Source organism: Podarcis liolepis, assembly GCF_965112155.1.
Source record: "Podarcis liolepis genome assembly, chromosome: 5".
NCBI classification, from domain to species: Eukaryota; Metazoa; Chordata; class Lepidosauria; order Squamata; family Lacertidae; genus Podarcis; species Podarcis liolepis.
The window spans coordinates 97,464,103-97,489,891 of NC_139556.1; the positions used below are offsets into that span (position 1 = coordinate 97,464,103).

The 25,789-nt window shown below is 45.6% G+C and overlaps 2 protein-coding genes across 2 annotated transcripts in view; one reads left to right on the forward strand and one right to left on the reverse strand.

The window, feature by feature from the left end:
* LOC310707288 (cytochrome P450 2J5-like) overlaps positions 1-14,846 on the forward strand; it is a 49,415-nt gene extending 34,569 nt beyond the window's left edge. Inside the window, exons 7-9 of the mRNA XM_083504300.1 lie at positions 2,686-2,873; positions 3,440-3,581; positions 14,072-14,846. Of these exons, the coding sequence (XP_083360426.1) occupies positions 2,686-2,873; positions 3,440-3,581; positions 14,072-14,259 (518 nt within the window). The 3' untranslated portion in view covers positions 14,260-14,846. The remainder of the gene's footprint in view (positions 1-2,685; positions 2,874-3,439; positions 3,582-14,071) is intronic.
* A 6,456-nt stretch (positions 14,847-21,302) lies between these two features.
* Positions 21,303-25,789, reverse strand: part of LOC310707295 (cytochrome P450 2J2-like) — a 32,952-nt gene continuing 28,465 nt past the window's right edge. Inside the window, exons 6-9 of the mRNA XM_083504311.1 lie at positions 24,914-25,055; positions 23,291-23,478; positions 22,742-22,883; positions 21,303-21,572 (exon numbers count right to left, since the gene is read on the reverse strand). Of these exons, the coding sequence (XP_083360437.1) occupies positions 21,385-21,572; positions 22,742-22,883; positions 23,291-23,478; positions 24,914-25,055 (660 nt within the window). The 3' untranslated portion in view covers positions 21,303-21,384. The remainder of the gene's footprint in view (positions 21,573-22,741; positions 22,884-23,290; positions 23,479-24,913; positions 25,056-25,789) is intronic.

Sequence of the window (25,789 nt, forward strand, 5' to 3'; positions counted from 1 at the left end):
CTGCTTATTCCAGAAGTCAAGGTCGTAAATTGTTTGTTCATAGCCAGGCTCTGCTCTTGTAAAATTCCCACAAGGTAAAACATTCTTTCTATCTCAGGTAGTAAATTTCCATCCGCAGCCATTGTAATGTCTCAGAATTCCCCCTAGAGGGAATCTGGTTACTTAGTAATCTTTTCCCAACAGTCCTTTGCCTCGTTATTTGTTTCTTTGTTTCCAACCACTTTAATTCAATTGTATCACATTTAGTCCAGGGGGATCTTAAATAACAAGCTTTTTAACTTTAAATTGCCCATTTGACAGCTTTGACAGCTGTCAAACTCCTTTCCTCTTCAGCAGGCTCAGAAACAGGACGCTCCCGGGCCCGGGAGGGGGGGGGGGTTGCACACAACAAGAGAAAAGTTTCTGAAATTCCACTCTTACACTCCAGCTCAAAATTTCCTTTAACAAATCGTGAAAGTTAATGTCTTTTTTAACTCACCCCAAAAGGGTAGGCTCTCCAACTTAGTTCTCCTGCTATTGCTTTAAATCGTCTGCAGGAGGGGGGGTGCGGACTTCCCTTTGACACATCCCCCGGTCGTATCAAATTCACAGATGGATATTGTAAAGTCCAAATTCCAATCTACTCACGGGTTGTTTCTTTTCGGGTCCGAATTTAAGGAAAAAAGTCAGCGCTCTTCAGCCATGGCACACGGCTTCACTCCGCTGGGGTAGCGGTCTACTCCCAGCACCACGCTGCTCTCCGTACCCTCTCCGAAGCCTTTAATAAGGCTCTTCGTGGGTCGGGGGCACTTAAGGTGCCCACCGAGTCACCAAGTCCGCAGGCATCTGTGCCTGCGGTTTTTGAGGGTCTCCGTGTCGCCGTCGCGGCAAGACCCGTCCCCAGCAAAGCCGATTCCCTCCGGAGCTCGGAGGGAATCCGCCATTAGCTGTTCGCGCCAACCCGGAAGTCCTAAAATTTAAGATTTTAACTGATGCAAGGGAAAGAGGGGGATTTGCCCTGCCGGACTTAAAACTGTACTATGAATCAGCAGCTTTTTGCTGGATGAAAGACTGGCTAGCTACTTCTTGAGAATACAGATATCTTGGATTTGGAAGGTTTTAACAATGTTTTCGGATGGCATGCATATATATGGTATGACAAGGTGAAAGCTCATAAAGCTTTAAAAAATCATATTGTTAGGAAAGCATTATATAACGTCTGGATTAGATATAAAGATTTGTTGGAAAATAAAACCCCAAGGTGGTTGTCGCCAATGTAGGCAAAAGCCGTGAAAAAGCTTAACATGGAGGCCAAATGGCCAAAATATTGGGAAATTTTGGAACAAGAGGGAGATAAGCTGAAATTACAGAGTTATGAGAAATTGAAGGTTAAAGTACGAGATTGGCTCCATTATTATCAAATAATGGAGGTTTACAAACAGGACAGGAAAATTGGCTTCCAGGTGGAGAAATCAAAATTAGAAACAGAACTGCTAGAACCCAATACTAAGAATCTGTCAAGAATGTACAACTTGTTGCTGAAATGGAATACACAAGATGAAACAGTGAAATCAGCTATGATAAAATGGGCACAAGACATTGGCCATAACATTATGTTTGCTGACTGGGAACAGTTGTGGACCACCGGTATAAAATTTACGGCATGTAATGCCTTAAGAGAGAATATTATGAAAATGATATATAGGTGGTACAAGACCCCAGTCAAGCTAGCAAAAATCTACCATTTGTCTGATAATAAGTGTTGGAAATGTAAAGAAACTGAAGGTACATTCTTTCACCTTTGGTGGACGTGCCCAAAGATTAAGGTCTTCTGGGAAATGATATATAATGAAATGAAAAAGGTACTTAAATGTACTTTCCCTAAGAAACCAGAAGCCTTTCTCTTGGGCATTGTCGGCCAATTGGTGTCAAAGAAGGACAGAACTTTTTTTATGTATGCTACAACAGCAGCAAGAATACTCATCGCAAAGTATTGGAAGACACAAGACCTACCCACTCTGGAAGAATGGCAGACGAAGGTGATAGATTACATGGGACTGGCTGAAATGACTGTCAGAATCCGAGACCAGGGGAAAGAGACGGCGGAAGAAGATTGGATGAAATTTAAAATTTATCTTAAGAAATATTGTAAAATTAATGAGTGCTAAAATGTTGTGGTTATAGAAAATAGGGGACTACAAGTGTAAAAGATTAAGTAAAAGAAAAGAATAAGGAAAAAATAGATAAAATCAAGGGGGAGGATTTGCTGAAACAAATTTGGGAATTGGGATGCAGAAAGGGGAGGTATGGGGAAGTCGGCAAAGTAAGTTTTAAGAAAAAAAGGATTCAAAATTATACATGTTTGTTTTTGTGTTTGTATGTTTGTATTGTGTATTGTTTGTGTTTATATAAATTGTGAAAAACCAATAAAAAAATTGTATAAAAAAACAAAAACAAATCCAGCCAGCTCTGGTAACCAGAAACAAATGCGATGAGCTTCACTTTCAGCCTTTTCACACCTGGAATCTAGAGTGGGAAAGAACCACGTACACAGACGAGCTCTTTGGAGGACCAGGTGACCTAAAAATGCAAGAAACTGGGACTCATTCACAGAGATTTATGGAATATGTTCAAGGGAATTAAATGTCCATCTGAAATAAAATGCAGTATTCACAATAAAACTTCTGTTTCCATCATTCTCTTCAGATAAAATGCACAAGGAAATAGAAGATGTCATAGGTTCTGCTCACTCAATCTGCTATCAAGACAAGAAGAAACTGCCCTACACCAATGCTGTGATTCATGAAATACTGCGCTTTAAATATGTCAGTTTTTTGGGGTTCCCTAGGCAATGTACAAAGGATTTGAAGCTGCATGGTTTTCTCATTCCCAAGGTATAACAGTGTGATACAGCTGCACTCCTGTAGCCCAAGAGCAAAGAGCAGCAGAAGGTTGCATATTGAGAGATGCTGCCAGGCATACAGGAACTTCCTGTCTAGTCAAAAATCTGAAGGGCAAGAGCAGGAGCTCCATCTGCAGACATGTTTCACCATCAGCAAGTGCCATTCCATGGGGCAATTGTGGCAGGGGAGGAGCCTGAAGTATCCAGAGGTCTCACCTGGGTTGTGAGCTTTCATTTGAAAAGAGGTGGCGGAAAGCCCTCTTGTGTTCCTGCCTGTACAGAAATTTTGTTAAGGTGAAGAATACAAAACCAACCCCAACCCCCCCCCCCCAAAATAATAAATCACACAGGTCTCTGCAATGATTAGTCTTGGGATAGTGTGGGACAATCCAGAAATGTGTTGACAATCCAGAAATGCAAAGAATATAAAACCACCACCCCCAAAAAAAAATCAATCACACAGGTCTCTGCAATGATTAGTCTTGGGATAGTGTGGGACAATCCAGAAATGTGTTGATCTGAATGCATTCCAAATCACTTGTTTCAAATCACTTGCAGGGGACTGTTATTGTTCCTGATCTACGCTCTGTTCTTCTTGATCCAACACGATGGGAGACACCTGCAGAGTTCAACCCAAATCATTTCTTGGACAAGGATGGACAATTTGTGAAGAGAGAAGAATATCTGCCATTTGGTGCAGGTAAATGCAGAAGACCAAGCTATGTTGTGATCTGTAGATGTGCTTATCTGTCTGCTTCCAGAAAATGACATCAGCAGCAGCACAGGAGGGAGTGGGCCGGAGCAGTAGCAGCGTCTTTCTGGCTGGAGTGGCAGTGCTGGTCAGCAGAATGGGGCAAGGCAGTGGCAAGTTAAGGGGATCTCTGGGTTGGTGGCTTGGGGCCAGAGCCATAGCTAGGTGATCTTGTGCCCCTGACAGAACTGTCCAGATTACCCACCCTAGCCACAGACAAATTAGCTCTTCTTTCTCCTCTCCTCCATGCCCCCCCCGTTCAATTCCTCACACACTTCACCTTGTATTGAATTCTTTCACAGAAAATACAATATTTAATTTATTATTTCTTAATAAAAGGTTTCGTCAAAGAAAATGACATTATGATGGAAGTTGACAGTTTTTTTATGTAATTAAGTCTTAAAACAATACACAGATAGGTCTAAATGAAGCATACAAAAATACCATACTGATTTGTTCCTCAGTGATAACTTTACATTATACTTTCACAATATCTTCCATGCCAATGGTTTGAAGCATGCTTATGAGAGGTGTGACAAAAACGTTGGGCTAAAAAGCAACTCTAACAGAAAGCTTACAAAATGCCTGTTAAAAATGAATTGCACAACACTATTGTAGACATACTTCCAACTCTTCAAAAGAAAAGAACTGTTGCTAACACAGATAAAACATTTACCTAGATAATTTCTGACAGTACCCAGTTCTTTTTGAGTACTCAATAATACTTCACACAACAAAGCAGACCAAAGTACGAGATGGTTCAGTCGGTAGAGCAGGAGACTCTTAACCTCAGGGTCATGGGTTCGAGTGCCACGTTGGGCAAAAGATCCCTTCATTGCAGGGCATAGAGCTCGAAGACCCTTGGGATCCCTTCCAACTGTATGATTATCTCTCTCTCTCTGTGTGGATTGTCACCTTTCTGGTCACACTTCTTTGAAGTCTCTCAGCCCCACTCACCTCACAGAGTGTTTGTTGTGGGGAAGGAAGGGAAAGGAGAATGTTAGCCACTTTGAGACTCCTTTGGGTAGTGATAAAGCGGGATATCAAATCCAAACTCTTCTTCTTCTAAAGTATGCAATTCTTGTAAATCACCTGAAGTGTCAGAAAGCATCACACAGGTAGTAAAACTTGGCTTAGTTACAAACAGTGGTAAAAGCTAAATAATTGGTATAGGAGCATGAGAGTGTCTTGTAAGAACCATGTGGTCTGAGCTTGGAGTAACTACATCAGACCTCTCTATCCAGTGAGCTTCTCAGTTGGCCTGAGGGAGAACAATAGCTCTGAAGTAAACATGGTAGGACAGGTTACTCCATGGTCTTAACCCCTTTCTGCATTGCTGATTTGGGCAGTTGACCAACGTTTTCCTTTCATTTTTTAAAATCAAGTTTTATTGAAATTTTATACGTAAGTCACAATAAAAATCATACTAAACTAAAAGGGAAAATAGAAAAAAGATGAGGAAAGGAAGTAAAGAAAGAAAAGAAGAAAAGGATATTACAAAGTCCTCTATCAAGAGTAAATCTTCACCCTTATTCTGCACACAGAAAAGTGAGTCCTCCCAGTTCTCACTTAGGAGCTAGACCCTCTTACCCTGGTTTCCAGCCCTGGGCAATCCTTTCTGCCCTTCCGCTCACACCAGGCCCTGTTAGAATTCCTGCTCCAGGATTGCAGTCATGGTATTGCTGTCCTGACAACGGTTATGGGCCCACGGATCGGGGCCACAGACCCAGTGCCAGCAGAAGAAGAACCAGGGGCTGTTTTTATCTCGGTTGGAATCTCCTGGAACTGGCAGTGTGAGGCAAGCACCTTCAGAGACAGAAGGGAAAAAAGCTGTGAGGAGACAGACTGTGAGTAAAGCCTGTGCTTGAAAATGAAAGTAAAGGCAGGCCGGACTGTTTTGTGCCAAAGCCAGAGGCTCATTCACAGAAGAAGGCAAGGAGCCTTTGAAGTTCTTGCCAGGCAATTAAGGCCGGCAGAAGAAGGCTTGATTTATAGCCGTCTGATAAGGACAGTAAAAGGTTGTTCCAGCCTGAACTAAGCTGCGGAACAGACCTTTTGGAAGGGTAAAAACCAAGTCCTTAAGTTAAATAGAGGGAAGGGAAAAGTGGCCTGATGCGGCAGGACTTTGGCAAGAATGTAGCCATGATTTATGTGTTACAAAGGGAGGACATATCCCGATGCTTCTTGTCAGGGAACTGCCATCAGAGCATCAGGTGGTGGAGGGACTCAGGCAGGATGAAAGAGACTCAACTGCTGAAGCAGGGACCAGCAGGGGGAGGAGTGGGTCTCTGAGGGAATGCGAGCAGGAGGGAGGGCTCAGGGAGGCTTCCAGCGAGAACAGTGGGGAGGTATCGGAGTCTCCCATAGGGAGACCCACACCTCGCAGGAAACTGTCACGCCGTGAGTCCAGGAGACGCGTTTCCGTTAAGGAACTTCTTTGCTGGAAACGCTTCCGCAGACAGCCACTGTCGGACTCTACTAGTGACTAGAGCAGACATGTCTGAGGAGCTCCGTCACACACGGAGGTTTGTGGGGTCGCACAAACTCTGAGGGAGCACGTTTTCACGCACAAGCAGCTAATCAAACCCTCACAGCAGTCCGACAGTCTTTGTACGCTGCCTGTGCAAGAGAAGGCATCATGAGCGAACCAACCGGAACCGGAGGAGCAGGGGCTGGAGCTGGTCCAAGCTTGGAAGATAGATACCGAGCGTTGGAGGTTCAACTGGCCCTGCAGACGGCGAGGTTGGAGGAGAGAAGGGCTCAGGATGCAGACAAGAAGGGGAGAGCCACGCAATTCCCCAGAAAGGTACCAGGATTGGTGCAGAAATTTGGGGGGGACCCCAAGGACTACCATGCTTTTAGGACAGAGATGCAATATGCCCTTAATGTGCAGTTCGATGAGTTCCCTGATGAGGAATCGCGAGTTGCTTTTGTAATTGGGCATCTTGAGAAAGGGGCTAGAGACTGGGTTCGACCCCTAATGGCAACGCACAATGACATACTAAAGGACACAATGAAGTTCTTTCGTGCAATGGATATCATGTTTTCCAGCGATATTGAGGAAGGGGTGGTGCGCAGACAGCTAATGGCTTGTAAGCAGGGAAGTCGATCTGTCCGTGAATATTGGACTGAGTTTACCATGCTGATTCACAGACTGAGTTGGGATTTATCGGCGGCACCCGTTCAAATGCTATTTGAAGAAGGTCTTTCTTCGGGGGTGAAAGACGAGCTGGCACGGAGCCCCAGGGCGGAGTCTATGGATCAGCTGACCAAATCTGCGCTGACCATAGGAGCGCGGCAGGAGGCAAGAGCCTTGGAGAGGCGGGAAGGGAGAGGGGAACGTTGGAAGGAGTTCCGCATTCCAGACATTCCTGAGCCAGCTTTCCCGCCGGCAGAGCCGATGGAAATCGGAACAGCGCGCGCGCGCGCATTTTCAAAAAACAGCGAGGGAGCTAAGAAGGAGGGAAAGGGCCCCCGGAAATGCTATCTCTGCCAACAGCCAGGCCACTTTGCCAGAGTCTGCCCCCAGAGGAAGGAATGGCAAGGGATGGTGGGAGCTGTTGAGGGGGGAGAAGAAGGGGGAGCGGAGCAGGTAAAAGCCAACGCCTGGTTGCCACAATTGGGGCACTGCAGCCAGGCCAAAGAGCAGTGAAAGTGCCCGTGCCAGAAGCTCCTCGACCTGCTCTAGTGATTGAAGTGTCGCTAGAGCTGCAGAATGGGCACCCCCTAAAAATAAAGGCGCTATTGGACTCAGGCAGCTCCTGCAATTTTATGAGCAAGGAGTTTGCTGCTGAACACCAGATACAGACCATCCCTTTAAGCAACCCCCTGCAGGTGACCACGATTGATGGCAGGGAGTTGTTGGGAGGAGGAGTCCGCTTGCAGACTGTCCCAATGATAATGAGGGTGGCAAGGCACACAGAACTGATAGCGTTTAATGTGGCCACCCTGGGAGGCGCTCCCATCATTTTGGGAATGAGCTGGCTAGCTCTACATGATCCGCTGGTTGGCTGGCATCAAAGAGTGGTGTCCTTTGGTTCAGCACATTGCCTAGAACACTGCAAAGGGGAGAAGGGTTCAGCAGGGGCCCAAGCCACCCTAGCAGGGACTGAAGTAATGGGGAAGGTGAAGGTACCACCACAGTATGCAGATCTCAGCGACGTGTTCAGCGAGAAGGAAGCTGACCAACTACCACCTCATAGACCCTTTGATTGTCAGATCAATTTACTCCCAGGAGCACAGCTTCCCGTGGGCAAGTTGTATGCCATGTCAGACAGGGAAATGCAGGAGTTGCGAGGGTTCATTGACAAGAACCTGAAGAGAGGCTTCATCAGAGAGTCCAAAGCAGCAGGGGGGAGCCCAGTGTTCTTTGTGGACAAAAAAAATGCGGACAAGCCGAGACTTGTATGTGATTTTAGGCGGCTGAATGCAGTGACTGAACCGGTGGCGTTCCCTATGCCCAGAATTGATGATATTTTGACCAGGGTGAGGAAGGGAAAGATTTTCACAAAGCTGGATCTAAGGGGGGCGTACAACCTGATACGCATAAGGAAAGGGGATGAATGGAAAACCACCATGTTTACCCCTTTGGGGGCGTTTGAATACCTCGTTATGCCATTTGGATTACAAGCAGGCTCCGCGTGTTTTCAATCTTTTATGAACCACGTGCTGGGCCCTTTGCTCTACAAGAATTGCGTTGCCTTTCTAGATGATGTGTTGGTGTATTCTGAGAATGAGGAGCAACATGTGAGAGACGTCAGAGAAGTGTTGAGCAGACTGCAAGCCAACAGGCTGTGGGTCAAACTGGAGAAGTGTCGGTTCCATACCAAGGAGGTGGAATTCCTGGGGTACCGCCTGTCAGACAAGGGATTGGCCATGGATCCCGGCAAGGTACAGGCAGTGCTGGAATGGAAAACACCCAAAACCAAGAAGGATGTGCAGAGGTTCCTAGGGTTTGGAAACTTTTATCGTAAGTTCATCCGCAAATTCGCCCATCTGACGGCGCCCATCACTGACTGTCTCAGCAGTAAAAAGAAGTTTGTATGGACGGCGGAGGCGGAGCGAGCGTTTGAGGAACTGAAAAGGGCCTTCGCCTCTGAAGAACAACTTCTGCATGTGGATTTACGAAAGAAGCTAAGGGTTGAAACAGACGCATCTGACAGAGCCATAGGGGCGGTGCTTCTTCTGCAGCCGGGGAAGGAGGAGTCAGAGTGGCGTCCGTGTGCCTTCTTCTCGCGGAAGCTGAACAAATCCGAGAGGAACTACACGGTGTACGACCGAGAACTGCTTGCTATTCATGAGGCGTTCCGGAGATGGAGGCATCTGCTAGTTGGTGCACAACATAAAGTGCAAGTGTGCACGGACCATAAAAATCTAGAGTACTGGAGAACGGCACGAGTGCTCAACCAAAGGCAGTTGAGATGGGCCCAAGAGTTCTCCAAATTTAACTTTGAGATTTGTTATGTGCCAGGCCCAGAGAATGTTAGGGCGGACGCTCTCTCACGCAAACCTGAATATTTGGAGGGGGAGGGAGCACCCGAAGAAACCCATATCATTCCAGAGGACCGCTGGGTGTGTGGGGCGACTTTGGTGGGGCAAAGGGAATTGGTAGAGGGTACGGTGCAGGATGCATACGCCCAGGGGAAACTCAGGGATCTCAGAGGGGAGGAAGACAAATCTGGTGGGTTTGAGGAGAGAAATGGGGTATTGTATTATAAGGGAGCGTTATATATACCTGAAGGGGAATTGAGGGAGAAGGTACTCAAGCAGCTGCACGATAGCCCCACAGCAGGGCACTTTGGGCAACACAAAACCATGTGGCTGGTTACCAGGGAATTTTGGTGGCCCAAGGTCAGGGAAGATGTGCGGGAGTATGTGAGAGGGTGTGAACAATGCCAAAGAGCCAAGGGGGAGAGGCGGGCGCCGGCTGGTTTATTAGAACCACTGCCCACACCTGAGAGACCGTGGGAAGCAGTGGCAATAGATTTCATGACTGATCTGCCAAGGTCTAGAGGGAAAACAGCCATCATGGTTGTAGTAGACCTGTTAACTAAAATGGCCCACTTCATAGCCTGCTCACATGCGGTTACAGCAGAAGAAACCGCCAAATTGTTTGTAGAGAATGTGTTTAGGTTGCATGGCGCCCCCTTGAGGGTGGTTTCAGACCGAGGGAAACAATTTACTTCCAGGTTCTGGAGGAAGCTCATGAGCTTACTGCATGTAGAGGTTAATTTCTCGACGGCCCATCATCCTGAAACCAACGGGCAGGCGGAAAGAGCAAATGGGGTTCTCCAACAATATTTGAGGTGTTATGTTAATGACAGAGAGAATGATTGGGTGGAGAAGTTGGCGTTGGCAGAATTTGCCTACAACAATGCAGAGAACGTGTCCACGGGGATGAGCCCCTTTTTGGCTAATCACGGGTGCCATCCCAGAGCCTTCCCAGGGGGGGAGGGGGAGAACTGGAGCGTTCCAGCTGCAGAACAGTTCGTGGAAGAAATGGAAGCGATCCATCGCCAGCTCCAACTCAATTTAAACAGGGCTAAGGAGGAATATAAGAGGCAGGCAGACAAAAACAGAAGGGAAGGTGAAAGCATCAGGGTGGGGGACCAGGTGTGGCTGTCAACCCAAGGGTTGCCATTCAAAGGAGGTTGTAAGAAATTAAGACCCAAAAGGCTGGGTCCGTTTGAAGTCATACAGCAGGTCAATCCAGTGACTTTCAGGCTCCGGTTACCGAACCACATGAAGCTGCACCCAGTTTTTCACAGGTCGTTGCTGTCACCGTATAGAGGAGACAGTGAGGGGAGGGTCACTAGGGGACCAGCAATGGAGGAGAAGGAACACAGCTACCATGTAGCGGAGATCCTCGATTCCAGGTGGAAGGGAGATCAAGTAGAGTATTTGGTAATGTGGGAAGGGGAACCGGAGTCGGAAAACACCTGGGTTAGGGCAGAGGATGTCAATGACGAGGTTTTAATAGAGACTTTTCATCAGAGGTTCCCACGTAAACCTCAGCCGGTAGCGAGGTTCCGAAGGGAATACTTTGCCACCACCGACGAGGAAGAGGAGTTGGAGGGGTTCCCAGATTCTGAAGAGGAAGAGGATTCAGCTGGCCAGGACGACGATCGATGGAGAGAATTGTTCGAGACGTCAGAAGATGAGGAAGATTCGTTTCGGGGTTTTAGCCCTTCACCTCCCAGGGGGGAGGAATTGGGAGGGGGTGAGGGGGGCCCTGGAGGGGAGGTGGATGTCAGGGAACTGCCATCAGAGCATCAGGTGGTGGAGGGACTCAGGCAGGATGAAAGAGACTCAACTGCTGAAGCAGGGACCAGCAGGGGGAGGAGTGGGTCTCTGAGGGAATGCGAGCAGGAGGGAGGGCTCAGGGAGGCTTCCAGCGAGAACAGTGGGGAGGTATCGGAGTCTCCCATAGGGAGACCCACACCTCGCAGGAAACTGTCACGCCGTGAGTCCAGGAGACGCGTTTCCGTTAAGGAACTTCTTTGCTGGAAACGCTTCCGCAGACAGCCACTGTCGGACTCTACTAGTGACTAGAGCAGACATGTCTGAGGAGCTCCGTCACACACGGAGGTTTGTGGGGTCGCACAAACTCTGAGGGAGCACGTTTTCACGCACAAGCAGCTAATCAAACCCTCACACTTCTGAAGCATTTTCCTGAGAGCAGAATGGGAGTGGTAGGAGGCAAAAGTGGGATTCCTGCTGCGGCAAGACTTTGCCAAAACAATAGCTGTATGTGAAACTTCAGCTATGGGGGAGGGAGCAATTTCCCCTGATGCTGCGTAGAAGTAGCAGACATGGACTTTAAGCAGATAGGATTCTTCTGATTCATTCCCTGTGAGTTTGGAAATGTGGGGGAGCAGTGTTTTGTTTCCAAAGCTGTACCAGCAGTTTGAGACACAATCTATGTCTGATGTTAGACCGTGTGTACGTTCAGCAGGAATTGAAGCTGTGTCACACGATGGACACTTCAAGATGGGGGAGGTGGCTGATCGGGATGCCAGAAAGGTTCAGAGGGCTAGATTTGCTGTTTCTGACGCCCACATGCAGTGGGAGGCAATGGCTCAGCAGACTGCCAGAAGTCACGCCCTGAGGGAAAGCTGATACAGTATCTCAGGGAGGCATCATGGATGAGAAGACGCAGAGCTGTTTTCTTGAATGCACGAGGGGGGTGTTTCCTGTTCCGGGGGGAGGACTGTCCAGAATGGAAGGAGAAGAAGGGGATCTGGCTACGACGTCATCCCAACCATCACTGCAACCAGCAGGTGGCACTGCTAAGGTCGAAGCAGTGGAAAGTTGTTCATCTGAGAAGTTTGGACAGCCTCCAGAAGTCAGGGAGGCTTGCAGCATTTCTGACAGGCGACATGAAGCAAGGCCAGAGATGCAGAACTTCAGCACAAATTTGGTGACCGGCTGTTCCAGTGCAGAGGTGCAAGAATCTTCTGTGCTAGATTCTGAGGTGGAGGCACACCTTTGTGGAAGATGGAACTGGTTCACCACGTGTATGCCACAGAAGGACCCGATCCACCAGTTGAGTGGAGATTCCTTGGAGGTGCACAGCACCTGGACCGTGGAACTGAAAAGCTGTAACGTTGTGATGTCTAACGTGTTTTTCATTCCAGGTTGAGAAACCCAGCTGATGCAGCGTGGCTGTTCTGTTTATGGCAACAAACAGAACGCAACCATCCAGAAGAACGAAAATGACATTATAAATGGCTTGTTCTTACTAGGTTGTGATGTTAACATAGGTGGTGGTGGGAAGTTTGGAGAGACATGTGATGTTATATCTGATAACCATTATTTTCATGCAAGATGTGTGCATGGGTCTCCCAGTACCTGACACGAAGATGGTCAGGTGTACCAGTGCTCAGGACAAAGCAAAAGGGGGAGGCAATATGGGTATCTTGCAAAGGCACCCTATTGGTGATGATGACAATGACAAGGCAAACCCGGAAAAAGCCAGGATGCCAAATGGATGGGTCTGACATGAGGCAGGAAGCAAAGATTCTTCTTGGGGCAAGGCTTGTACATAGTACTGAGGCCTGATGCCAAGCTGATTTTACTCACTGGGGATGTTGAGTGCAGTGCAGAATGGGAGGAAAATAAGAGTATTTTCCAAGGCTACTCCACTGTGGAAGGCTCTGATACAGAGTCTGCTGCTGATGCTAACACTGAAGTAAGTTCCACTGATACAGTGGGGGAGATGCGCCAGGTGCGCAGATCAGGAGGAGCTACAAAGGGTGAAATGCCCACCAGGTATGCTCAGGAGTTTGCTAATACAGCTGTTGCAGATTTAGCTGTGGTTAGTGGCTCGACGCAGGTCTAGGAATCTGAAGTCTTGAAAGGGGCACAGGGTTTATCCTCAAGGGACGGGATGGGACGGGAAACCACGCCCAAAGGCTGTAAGGGTAGACACTGTTTCCTTGGAGAAGGAAGCTGGAACACGTCCAGAGGCCGTGTGTGCCAACACTGATTCCTCAGAGAGGAACGTGGCTAGGGTTCTAGTCCCAACAAAGCCAGGTGTGAGACTTCCTGATAGTCAGAAGGGCTATGACGCCAAGACTAGTCAGAAGTGCAAGATGGTAAGGGCCAAGGCCAATCCAGTTGCAGCTAGTTCCAAGGGTGGAACAGGTGTTACAGGAGTATACTGTGTGTATGACATCTGTATGGTTGCTGCAGTTACACTGATGACTGCAGCACAGTGCATGAATTGGGGGAGGATGTTAGAATTCCTGATCCATTATTGCAGTCATGGGATTGTTGTCTTTCACATGGCGGTGTATGTTTTCACTCCAGAGTGGGAAGTGACGGAGACAGGATGTTTGTGTTACTGTGTTCTGTGAAGTGGGACTATTGTCCTTTGTTCATTCTCTTTGCTGTCTGATGCTAGAGAGAGAGGGAGCCATGTTGCAGTGCTCCATATGTGTTTATATTTGAATAAACGTAGATTAGCCAAATGCTGAGTTGCTGAGGCCTGTTACGCAAGCTGCGAAGACTCTGCAGATCCCTAAGTGTGCCGATGTCTGCTATGATGTTCGGGCTGAAGAAAGCTTTTGAAGCTCCCGAACGAACGACCAAGAGGGAGAGAACATGCCAGTCAGGCTTGTGTCTCTGCCATGGTCCTACTCGAGTGTAGGATGAGCTCCTGACAGGCCCTTCATCTGTATTCCATTCCCTTCCTCATTGTATCTTCCTTGATATGAGATAGGGAACTTCAAATTACAGAACAAAACATAAGTATAACAAGAAGAAAGGAAGGTTAGCACTGACCAGGCTAGGAAATTGATAGCAGCTTTGATGTTTTCCCTAGCCTAACTATTTCTAGTTTCCCAAAGGGTTATGTGGAATGTTTACAGCAACAAAGCAATGAACACTGGAAAGTAAATTCTTGCTCACTTACTGCCTTCTTCATATCTCCTCTTCAGGGGCTCGCATTTGTTTGGGAATGCAGCTGGTAAAGATCGAAATCTTCATCTTCCTGACCAGCCTGCTGAGGGCATTCAGTTTTCAGCTGCCAGAAGGAGTCAAAGAGCTCAATCAAGAGGCTATAATAGGGGTTACAACACCTCCCCATCCTTATAAACTCTGTGCAGTTCCCCGTTGCAACACATAAGAAAACAGGAAAATATTAGGGGCTGCACCCCTGCTTCCTGCACTTGGTGACCCCTTGGCCACTCCTGACACATGAACCCCCTAGCATTTCCCCTTCCCTTCCCATCTCATCCCATGCAACTACTGAGGTCTCTTTTCACCTTTGCAGCTCCATTTCTGAAAGCCAATTCTCTCTTATCTTCTGCAGCTCTGCTTTGCATCCATTTTCCCCTTCACCCCATCTCCTCCTTGTCTTCAGGCCCTTTCATGCCCCTGCTTTCATCTTCATCCCTCTCCCAATGCCTCCTTACTCCCTCCTTTTTGACAACTTCCTTTGCATCCCCATTCTTACTCTTGCTCCCTTTTCTCCTCCCCCTCCCCTTCCTTTTCTCAAATCTCCCTTACAAACACATTCCCACACCTCCTCCTCTCTCCCTCTTCTGCAGCCTCCTTACAACACCACTCCCCATGCTGAGAAATGTTATTGTATCTTTAAGATGAGTAGACTCCTAAGAACAAGACTGTCAGCTTCTCCAGTTGAAGAAGACTAAGTTTCTTTGATGGATAGTGTACATGTGTGCTTGTTAATAAAATATCTCTTCTAAATCAGTAAGTTGAACTCATCCTGAAGCAAAGTTCTTAACCCGAGGTACTATTTCTGGGTTAGTGGTGGCTGTAACCTTAAGCATCTGTAACCTGAAGCGTCTGTAACCCAAGATACCACTGCATGTGCATACAGGAGGGGGAAAGCCAGAGTACTGATCCAGAAACTGAATAGTTGGAGGAGGCCAACTGTTGAATGATTTCTTTAAATGTAAAGGTTCATCATTGTTCCACTCCATGTGTATGTCTTTAAGGGGCCGAAGCAAGGGCCAGAGCAAACTAACGAGACCCAGCTTTATAGCTGTGAACCATAGCAGGTGCCGCTGAGTTGTACTGATTAAACTGTGTCAGGAATTGGGTAGAGTATATAAGGAGCAGGACCTAGCTCTCCCATTCCCCTGGGGGATGGGTTGGTGGTTGGGTCATGTTTGTTTGTTAATATATTTAGTGTAAATGGAGTTTTTGTTTTTCTTATTAAAACCTTCTTTAAGTACTTTTTGAGTCCTTTCTTTTTAATGCATGGTCTCCCCAGCAAGCTCTCTGCAGCGTTATTATACTGCAAAAAGCCAACATCTTTGGTTATGGGCCCAGCTGCTGAGTGGATGACTGCATATTTTGGACTCTGAGAAAGGTTTAAAAACTCCTTCTCCTGTTAGCGTAGTTTTTGTGGGTCTGGAAGAGTTCCAGAATGGTTGACCGGGTTCCTGAAGCTGAGAAGGCTCTGGTCTTCCCACAGCTGACAGATGAGAACTATAGTTTATGGTCTTTTCGGGTGGAGGTGCTTTTGACCTCTAGAGAAGTATGGACCTATGTAACTGATGACCCTCCTAACCCTGTAACTAATGCTTGGTCGAAAGGAGATGCAAAAGCCAGGGCGATAATTAATTTTGCAGTCAGCGACCAGCAAGTAGTCTATATAAGAAATAAGAAAACTGCCAAAGAAATGTGGGACAGTCTTGCAGCAGTGCATGTTAGAAAAGAGTCAGCGTCTGCATTGACGTTTTTCAAGCAGTTGTACCAGACGAAGTTGCAGCCTGGTGGTGATTTGGCAGCACACTTGAGACGTCTGGAGGCAATACGCGACGAATTAATTCAAAGGGACTTGGAGATACCTGATATTCAGTATGTTTTTATCATCCTTTGTTCCCTTAATGAGGACTTTGATGGCATAGCTAGCCAGATATCTGCCGTTCCACCAGCACAATTAACTGTGGAAGGGGTAACGGCAAGATTAATGGGCGAGTTGGATAGAAGGGAGGCTTGTGCCATAAGCACTCCTGTTTCCAGAAAGAATGAGGAACACCATATGCAAACCTGTGGTGATACAACTGCATTTAAAGCTGCAAAGCGTTGTTGGTTCTGCAATAAGCAAGGACATTTTGCAAGGGACTGCAGATCCAAAAGAAAGCAAAGTACTCCCAAGCCTGTTTCTGTTCGTCAATCACGGTCGTCAGCCCAGCAGCCGGCATCGTATAGTAGAGACAGAAACGAGCCGCGAGCTTTTCATGCTCGGACTAAAGATCGTAAAAGAATTAAAGATGCCAAGTGGAAGTCTTTTGTTATCGACTCAGGAGCATCTCAGCACTTTTGCAATGATCGAAGCTTGTTTATTTCTTTCAAAGAGGAAATTGGTAATGTACATTTAGCCAATTCACAAGTCTTGCAGTCGCTTGGCAGGGGTACCATTAAACTTGACTCTTTAAACATTACAATAGCGAACTGCATTTACTGCCCGTCAGTGGACAATTTATTATCAGTAAGGTGTTTTGCTCGTCAAGGCATAACTGTGCGTTTTTTAAAGTCTCTGTGTGAGTTTTTCAATGGGAACAAACGTCTATTGTATGCCTTGGAATCTGATGGTTTATATAGACTGTATTTTCGCACCTACTCCCAATCGCCTATAAATTGCAGAGCAGCACAGTCAAGCCAGGGGTTGAGGAATGTAAGGCCACATTCTGGGTGTGTCCACGTGGCGCACAGAATTCTGGGACACCTGAATTTTGCTGATGTAATTAAGACAAAGAATATTGTCAATGGCCTCAACTTAAAACCATGCAAATTCTTTATGCAATGTCTATCCTGTTGCAAGAATAAGATTAAGGTTGCACGCAAGGGTAGGTGCTCAGATAGGAAAGTAACTGAGCCATTTGAGCGTGTACATTGTGATTTAGTTGGGCCACTCCCACCGTCATTAGGAGGTTCGAAGTACTGGCTTACCCTGATAGACCAGTATAGTAGATATTGTTGGACTTATGCAATAACTGAGAAGTCCCAAGCATTTGAGAAGTACAAGGTTTTTTGCAACTGGGTAAAAACGCACTTTAACAAACCTATTAAGAACCTGTTTTCTGACCGGGGCGGGGAATTTGTTTCTGAGGATTTTGAGAAATTCCTGGAAGCACAGGGGACTACTCATGAGTTATCTTGCCCCCGAAGTCCCTGGCAAAATGGGCTTGTTGAAGTAGTGCAGCGTGACTTGCAGGCAGGGGTTAAAACTTATCTGCACGATGCTAATCTGCCCAAAGACTTTTGGGCTGAAGCGCTCCATGCCTTTTGTTATGTTAGAAATCGCAGTTATCATTCTGGTTTAGATGTCACCCCCTATGAGAAGTTGTTTGAAAAACGCCCTAATCTGAAATACCTACGTATTTGGGGTTTAGATGTAATTAGGCATTATCCCGCTAAGCAGAAATTGGGTGAGCGTAGTGTTCAGGGAAAATTAATGGGCTACCAGCAGGGGGCGTACAGAATTTACTTACCAGCAACTGGCAAATTTCATATTACCAGAAGCATGATACAAACTGTAAATTGGAATGGAGTTGCTGTTTTCCAAGATACTGATGGTATAAATGATACTGAGGAAGAAGAGGAAGCAGGAGCAGCAGCAGCAGCAAATGGTGCTTCTGAATTAATGGGGAAAGACAAAAAGCCTGTTGAATCTGATAATTTGTTTGATTTAAAGTCACAGGCACCTGAGGGGAGGTTAGATTCTCTTGAGTTTTCTGACCGTGAGCTTAGCCTACAGGCATCTCTTCAAACTGACAGTGATGATTTACAACCTGAAACTAGTAGTTTACTTAGTCCCATTAAGTCTGAGGAGTCTGAGTCTCCTTCCGGACTGAGACGTTGAGATAGAAAGAGGCAGAAGCCACAACGTTTCACAATGAACATTTTAATACTGTGTATGCCAATAAGGCGGTTTTTGAGCCAAAAAGCTACAATGATGTTCAGAATTTACCTATGCACCAAGCTGTAAATTGGTATAAAGCTATGAACTCCGAGATAGCTTCTTTAAAAGAGCATAACACTTGGTCTCTTGTACCACAAACCCCAGATATGAGACTTATTGATTCAAAATGGGTTTATAGAGTTAAAATGAATGACAAAAATGAAGTTGTAAGGTACAAGGCAAGACTAGTTGCTAAGGGCTTTCAACAAATTCCAGGCGAAGATTATGATTTGTGCTATTCACCAAGTGTAAAATATGAAACAGTTAAGCTTTTGTTAAAAGATGCATCACAATGTGGACATTCTGTTTATCACCTAGATATAAAAACTGCATATTTGTTTGCAGATTTAAAAGAACAAATTTTTATGCGTGTCCCTGAAGGCATAGACCACGGGTGTCAAACACAAGGCCCGCGGGCCGAATCCGGCCCGCCAGACCTCGTCATGTGGCCCGTGTAGCCGCCGTCGGCCGCCAGCCTTCACCTTTTATTCTCGCTTTTTTTTTGGACACAAGAGAGCTGCCTCTTCATTGCATGCGCAGCAGCCTACAAGCCAGAGAACGTCTGCCCTCTAGCGGCGCCAGCCGTTCTACACAGGAAACCTCCACTTTATGTGCATTCAGGAAACCACTTCCGTGTCACTGGACACATAGTCCTACAGATACAACCGGCCCTTTGAGGGTGACCAAACTGCTGATGCGGCCCCCGATGAATTTGAGTTTGACCCCCCGGCATAGACGCTGCTGAAGGTTTGGTATGCAAATTAAATAAATCCCTTTATGGTCTGCACCAAACTTTAGCAAAATAATTGCTAGATAGCGGTTTTTCACAAGGAAAGGCAGACAATTGTGTGTTTATAAAGGAAAGGGCAAACTCTGTAACAAAAATATGTGTGTATGTAGATGACGTGTTAATTTCTACAAAAACTAAACAGGAATATGAACAGGTAGTTTCACAGTTACAGAAGAAATTTGATGTGGTGGAATTAGGCATAGCTAAAAATTACTTATCCATGCAAATTGAGAAAGGCAAAAATGGATCTTTTCTGGTTCATCAAACTGCAAAAATTGATGATCTAGTTGAAATTCTACGTTTAGAAAATGCAAATGGGAAGGAAACACCTATGGTGTGTGGTTTCACCTTTAAAGGTGAAGATAAGCCATTTCCTAACAAAACTTTGTATCGTTCTGCTATAGGCAAGCTAAATTTCATTCAAAGAATCTCAAGACCAGATATAACTTATGTTTTTCACTTTCTGGCAAAATTTGTGGAAAAGCCCACTACACAACGTTTCTCTGCTCTTAAGAGAGTGGTAATGTACCTTAAACATACCAAACATTATAGGTTGCAGTTTACAACATGTATTGACAAAGGTTTTGAAATTTTCTGTGATACATCTCATGCAGTAGAACAAAATAATTGCAGGGGTGTGTCTGGTATGGTGTTTTGTTACAACGGTTGTCCATTTGAATGGAAGTCCCAGACACAAACCATTATTTGTCTCTCGACAACAGAGGGTGAATTATGTGCATGCGTTCAGGCCACTCGTGATGTAGAATGGTATCTGCAAGTATTTGCAGACCTACAGATGCAAGTAACACTACCAGTAAAAGTTTACCTTGATTCCCAGAGTGGACTTGCTATCCTGTGTTCAGAGACCAATACGCAGCGCACTAGAGTCTTAAGATTACGTTTAGAATTTGTAAAGAAACTAATTGCTGATGAAATGGTTGTATTTAAATATGTTCCAGGTGACAATCAAATTGCAGACATTTTTACAAAAGCACTTCCAAATGTTACACATGAAAGACATGTACAAAGTATGCTTTATGTTTTTGTTCCACAATGATGAACCACAGGGGAAATGTTGAATGGTTTCTTTAAATGTAAAGGTTCATCATTGTTCCACTCCATGTGTATGTCTTTAAGGGGCCGGAGAAAGGGCCAGAGCAAACTAACGAGACCCAGCTTTACAGCTGTGAACCATAGCAGGTGCTGCTGAGTTGTACTGATTAAACTGTGTCAGGAATTGGGTAGAGTATATAAGGAGCAGCACCTAGCTCTCCCATTACCCTGGGGGATGGGTTGGTGGTTGGGTCATGTTTGTTTGTTAATATATTTAGTGTAAATGGAGTTTTTGTTTTTCTTATTAAAACCTTCTTTAAGTACTTTTTGAGTCCTTTCTTTTTAATGCATGGTCTCCCCAGCAAGCTCTCTGCAGCGTTATTATACTGCAAAAAGCCAACACCAACAACCTACCTTTTGAAAGACTGAATCCTGTGACTAAAGGATTAAAAAAGCAGCAGTTACTGCTCTCCTTGTGAAAAGCACTGAGACACCACTTAGTTTTTCCACTTCCCTGTCTTCTGTTATAAGAACAAAACTGCTCCTTTTCCCTTATGGGGTACCTAAGAGCTAATATATAGAGTCCTTTTGTAGGCTCTCTGTCGGTAGGAGAAAAATAACAGAGGCAAACCAGAGAATATTGAGAAACAAAGCAGCTAGTAAGCCTGATCTTTATTAACTCTTGCAACAGGGTCTCACAACCACAACAGGCTGACCCTATCGATATCTTAAATGAGTCCTTGAGGCAGGATTTGTGAGCAAAGAGACAATAGGGAGGTTTTTTCCCATTTCCTCCCTCCTTGCAGAGAAATATTTCACTTGGAAAATTTCACCAATGAAAGTCCTTTTCGGAAAAAAACAAACATTTAATCAAATGTAAAAAAAGAAGTAGTAAAATTTAATGAACTGAACTTTGAAACAAAGTTGTGCCAGGAAGTTCAACAGACATGGATCAAGGGGTAAATCTGTATAAACATCCTGTACAGTGCTGAGTTTAAGTTGCTGGTTTTGGGATTGACTTCAAAATTTCCTTGCCGTTTTCTAGCACCACTTGTGGGGCATGACTGAGCCCATAACCTTTGTTAGCTATTTGTGATAATAAAAAAGCCTTACTCAAATAGTTGAAGATAAATCTTTACTTCTCAGGATGGCAACAGTTAAACAACAAGCATTATTTACATATAAATTCATGAATGCAAAATGTTCCTCTCCCCTGAGCCCAAGAGAGGGTTCTGGTACGACAGCTTATACTCTAAATTCACTCTTCCCTCCCACCCACCCACCCAACTGTATATGTTCGAAATGATACACTGATTGGGAGTGGGACACAAGGAAAGAGGCATAGCATGGGGGGGTTAGAAGGGGGCCGCAGAAGGGAAGGGGAAATGCTAGGGGGTTCATGTGTCAGGAGTGGCCAAGGGGTCACCGAGTGCAGGAAGCAGGGGTGCAGCCCCTAATATTTTCCTATTTTCTTATGTGTTGCATCGGGGAACAGCACAGATTTTATAAGGATGGGGATGTGTTGAGGTCCCTACTGTAGACTCTTGATTGAGCTCTTTGACTCCTTCTGGCAGCTGAAAACTGAATGCCCTCAGCAGGCTGGTCAGGAAGATGAAGATTTCGATCTTTGCCAGCTGCATTCCCAAACACATGCGAGACCCTGAGGATGGGAAAAGTGAAAGACAACAAGTGAGCAAGAATTTACTTTCCCATGTTCATTGCTTTGTAGTTATAATCATTCTCCTTAATACTTTGGAAAACTAGACATAGATAGGATAGCAAAATCATCAAGGCTCCTGTCAATTTCCCAGCCTGGTCAGTGCTAACCTTTCCTTCTTCTTGTTATACTTATGTTTTGTTCTGTAATTTGAAGTTCCCTATCTCATGTCAAGGAAGATACACTGAGGAAGGGGATGGATTGAAAATGAAGGGCTAGAAACTGGGGGAAGAGGGTCTAGGTCCCAAGTGGGAGCTGGGAGGGCTCACTTTTCTGTGTGCAGGATAAGGGTGAATATTTAATTTTGATAGAGGTAATTTGCTTTCCTTCTTTTCTTTCTTTTTTTCCTTTCCTCATCTTTTTTCTATTTCCCTTTTTAGATTGGCAAGATGTTTATTGTGTCTCATATATAAAACTTTCAATAAAACTTGACTTAAAAAAATGAAAGGAAAACTTTTGTCAACTGTCCAAATCAGCAATGCAGAAAGGGGTTAAGAGCATAAAGTAATTTTCCTGTCAGACTTACCTCACATTGGTAGGAACTAGATTTCTGAATGCTGCATGGAAAAGCACGTGAATCTGACCTTTGGAGAATTTGTAAGTTAGCAGTGATGATGTCTGCTGAATTTCTGCAGGAATAATATACTTTTGATTTCAGAGTAGGAAAAGTAAGGAAGTGGCATGGTTTCCTCAGTTCTGAGTGTGCTTTCAAACCAGGCTCAATAGTACCCCATGAAAAGATAGCCTTAGCCCTGCTGCCTGAAAAGAAGTTGGATGGCTTCCAGTGTGATGTGAGATGGGGAACAGCAGTATCCTGGTGCTGGCAGTGCTGCCTCTCTCAGGGACAGGGCAGGGGTGGCAAATGTAGGGTGGTCCAGATGGAGGCCACATAAGTGTATGTGCATGTGTGGATCCCAAGCCACCAACCCAGAGATGCCCTTAACTTGCCACTGCCCTGCCCCATTCTGCTGACCAGCGCTGCCCCTCCAGCCATAAGGACGCTGCTTCTGCTCCGGCCCACTCCCTCATGTGCTGCTGCTGATGTCACTTCCTGTAAGCAGACCAGTAAGCACATCTACAGATCACAACATAGCTTGGACTTCTGCGTTTACCTGCACCAAATGGCAGATATGCTTCTCTGTTCACGAATTGTCCATCCTTGTCCAAGAAATGATTTGGGTTGAACTCCTCAGGTGTCTCCCATTGTGTGGGATCAAGAAGAACAGAGCGTAGATCAGGAACAATAATAGTCCCCTGCAAATAAGAAACACGTGACTTGGAATGCATTCAGATCAAAACATTTCTGGATTGTCCCACACTATTCCAAGACTAATCATATTGGGGGGGTGTATTCTTCACCTTGAAAAACTTTCTGTACAGGCAGGAACACAAGAGGACTTTCCCCCACCTCTTTTAAAATGAAAGCTCACAACCAGGCGGAGACTTCTGGCCACTACATGCTCCTCCCCTGTCACAATTGCCCCATGGAATGGCACTTGCCAATGGTGAAACATGTCTGCAGATGGAGCTCCTGCTCTTGCCCTTCAGATTTTTGACTAGACAGGAAGTTCCTGTATGCCTGGCAGCATCTCTCAATATGCAACCTTCTGCTGCTCTTTGCTCTTGGGCTACAGGAGTGCAGCTGTATCACACTGTTATACCTTGGGAATGAGAAAACCATGCAGCTTCAAATCCTTTGTACATTGCCTAGGTAACCCATAAAAAAGGGCATATTTAAAGCGCAGTATTTCATGAATCACAGCATTGGTGTAGGGCAGTTTCTTCTTATCTTGATAGCAGATTGAGTGAGCAGAACCTATGACATCTTCTATTTCCTTGTGCATTTTATCTGAAGAGAATGATGGAAACAGAAGGTTTATTGTGAATACTGCATTTTATTTCAGATGGACATCTAATTCCCTTGAACACATTCCATAAATCTCTGTGAATGAGTCCCAGTTTCTTGCATTTTCAGCTCACCTGGTCCTCCAAAGAGCTCAAGTCTGTGTACGTGGTTCTTCCCCACTCTAGATCCCAGGTGTGAAACCTTTAAAGTGAAGCTTATCTCAGATGTTTGTGGTGGCTGGATTTGCTGAAGGGCTGGGATCAAAGGCTATCTGTAGTGTGTGTGTGTGTGTGTGTGTGTGTGTGTGTGTATTCTCCATCCCTGGCTCTCAATATTTCCGACTTAGTTTCATTAATCCTCATTTCCTTACCTGATCTTTGGCTAATGTTATGCATGTAAAGGTAAAAGTAAAGGACCTCTGGACGGTTAAGTCCAGTCAAAGGAAGGAGATGAAGGAGCCAGTGTTTGTCCACAGATAGTTTTCTGGGTCATGTGTCCAGTAGCACCTGAGAGACCAACTAAGTTTGTTCTTGGTATGAGCTTTTGTGTGTATCTGAAGAAGTGTGCATGCACACAAAAGCTCATACCAAGAACAAACTTAGTTGGCCTATAAGGTGCTAATGGACAATATATATATAAATTGCAACTGCATTGGCTCCCTGGTGGAATGCTCTGTTTCTTGAGACCAGGGCCCTGCAGGATCTGATCTTTTTCCGCAGGGCCTTTAAGACAGAGTTGTTCCACGTGGCCTTTGGCTCAGAATAAGTTTGATTCCTTCCCCCTCTTTCTTTTCCCTTTCTCCTCCTATGAAGAGATTGCTCCCTAATTGTTTTAATGTTGCATCTTAATCTTTTAAATTGTATTTTAATCAACTTGTTTTTATTATTGGTTGTTAGCTGCCCTGAGCCCGGTCTTGGCTGGGGAGGGTGGGATATAAATATATATATATTCTGGTGCAACTGGACACCATGATGAGTGCCAGGGTGCATGGAAACGGTGTTTACCTTCCCACTGCAGCAATACCTATTTATCTACTTGCACTGGCATGCTTTCAAACTGCTAGGTTGGCAGAAGCTGGGACAGAGCAACGGGAGCTCATCCTGTCACACGGATTTGAACTGCCAACCTTGTAATCAGCAAGCACAAGGGGATCACTGCTTTAGACCACAGTGCCACCCGTGTCCCTCATGTAATGGAGCACGGAGAGGCAGGAGACCCTTGGGGTCCTTTCCAACCCTACAATTATAGGTTCCATAAAAGTGGTGGGGGAGAATGATCTTTCCAGACATGTAAGTCAAAACCTTTTAGCTTATTTCAATAACATTTGGCTTCCAAAACTTACATCATAAACTCACTTTTAACTCTTTCCAATATGAAAGCTTTAAAGAATTATGCTCCACCCTAGTGATCAAGAGAATTCCTGGCTCTCCTCTCTCACCTTGGATATCTGGATGACTTGCCAGGAGGAGAAGTGCCCATTTCAGAGAACCGGTGGTTGTCTCTGTCCCTGCTGCAAAGAGGTCAAAAATGCACTGGGCCAAGTTTTCTTCATCATAGGTGGACTCTGGGTCATTCTTGCTCTGGTGCTGAAAATGGGGAAAGTGACATGTCATTTACATGTGTTACAATTTGTTCTTCAGCGCTTACTTTATTCCCCCCACACACACTTATTACCATAGCAGCCACACAGGCTTCATGAGGGGTGGGGTGTCTTCTTACACCGCCTGAGGTGAAATGAGAAGATGTTGTCACCACCGCTGTACTGTTGCTGCTGCCTGCTTACCTGGGTTGCACAGCAGTGTCCACAAAGTGGCAACAGCAACTGGGGACTAGGTGAGATCTTGAAAGATTTTGGTGAAATCTTGCCAGAAGCTGCCCCCTTTGCTTCTACACTAGCGGCTGGCTAGGCAGCACATCCCCAGAGATGCCTCCTGTTGGCATTCCACTGCCCAAGGCAGCTCTCACAGCCTGCCTCGTGGGTGGACCGGCCCTCTGCTTCATAGCTGGTTATGATAAGAAACCCCCACACACTCTCCTCTGTATATAGCAGTAGCTGCTGGTGCTAGATTTCAGGATCTGTGGGTGGGCATAGTAATCTAATACTGACATGAAGAGAGGGATCAAACGGAAACTCTGGCAGCAGATATTCAAAATGTGTGCTACATATTTCACTGTCTAATGGTCAGCACCACATAATAGTCAAGCTCCTTTTTTTCAAGCCCTAAAATCAGTTCCAAAGAATTCACCACATAATAGTCACCGGGTATTCGAAGCGTGCTAGAATTTGCCTTGCCCCAATTTGAATTACCTTTTA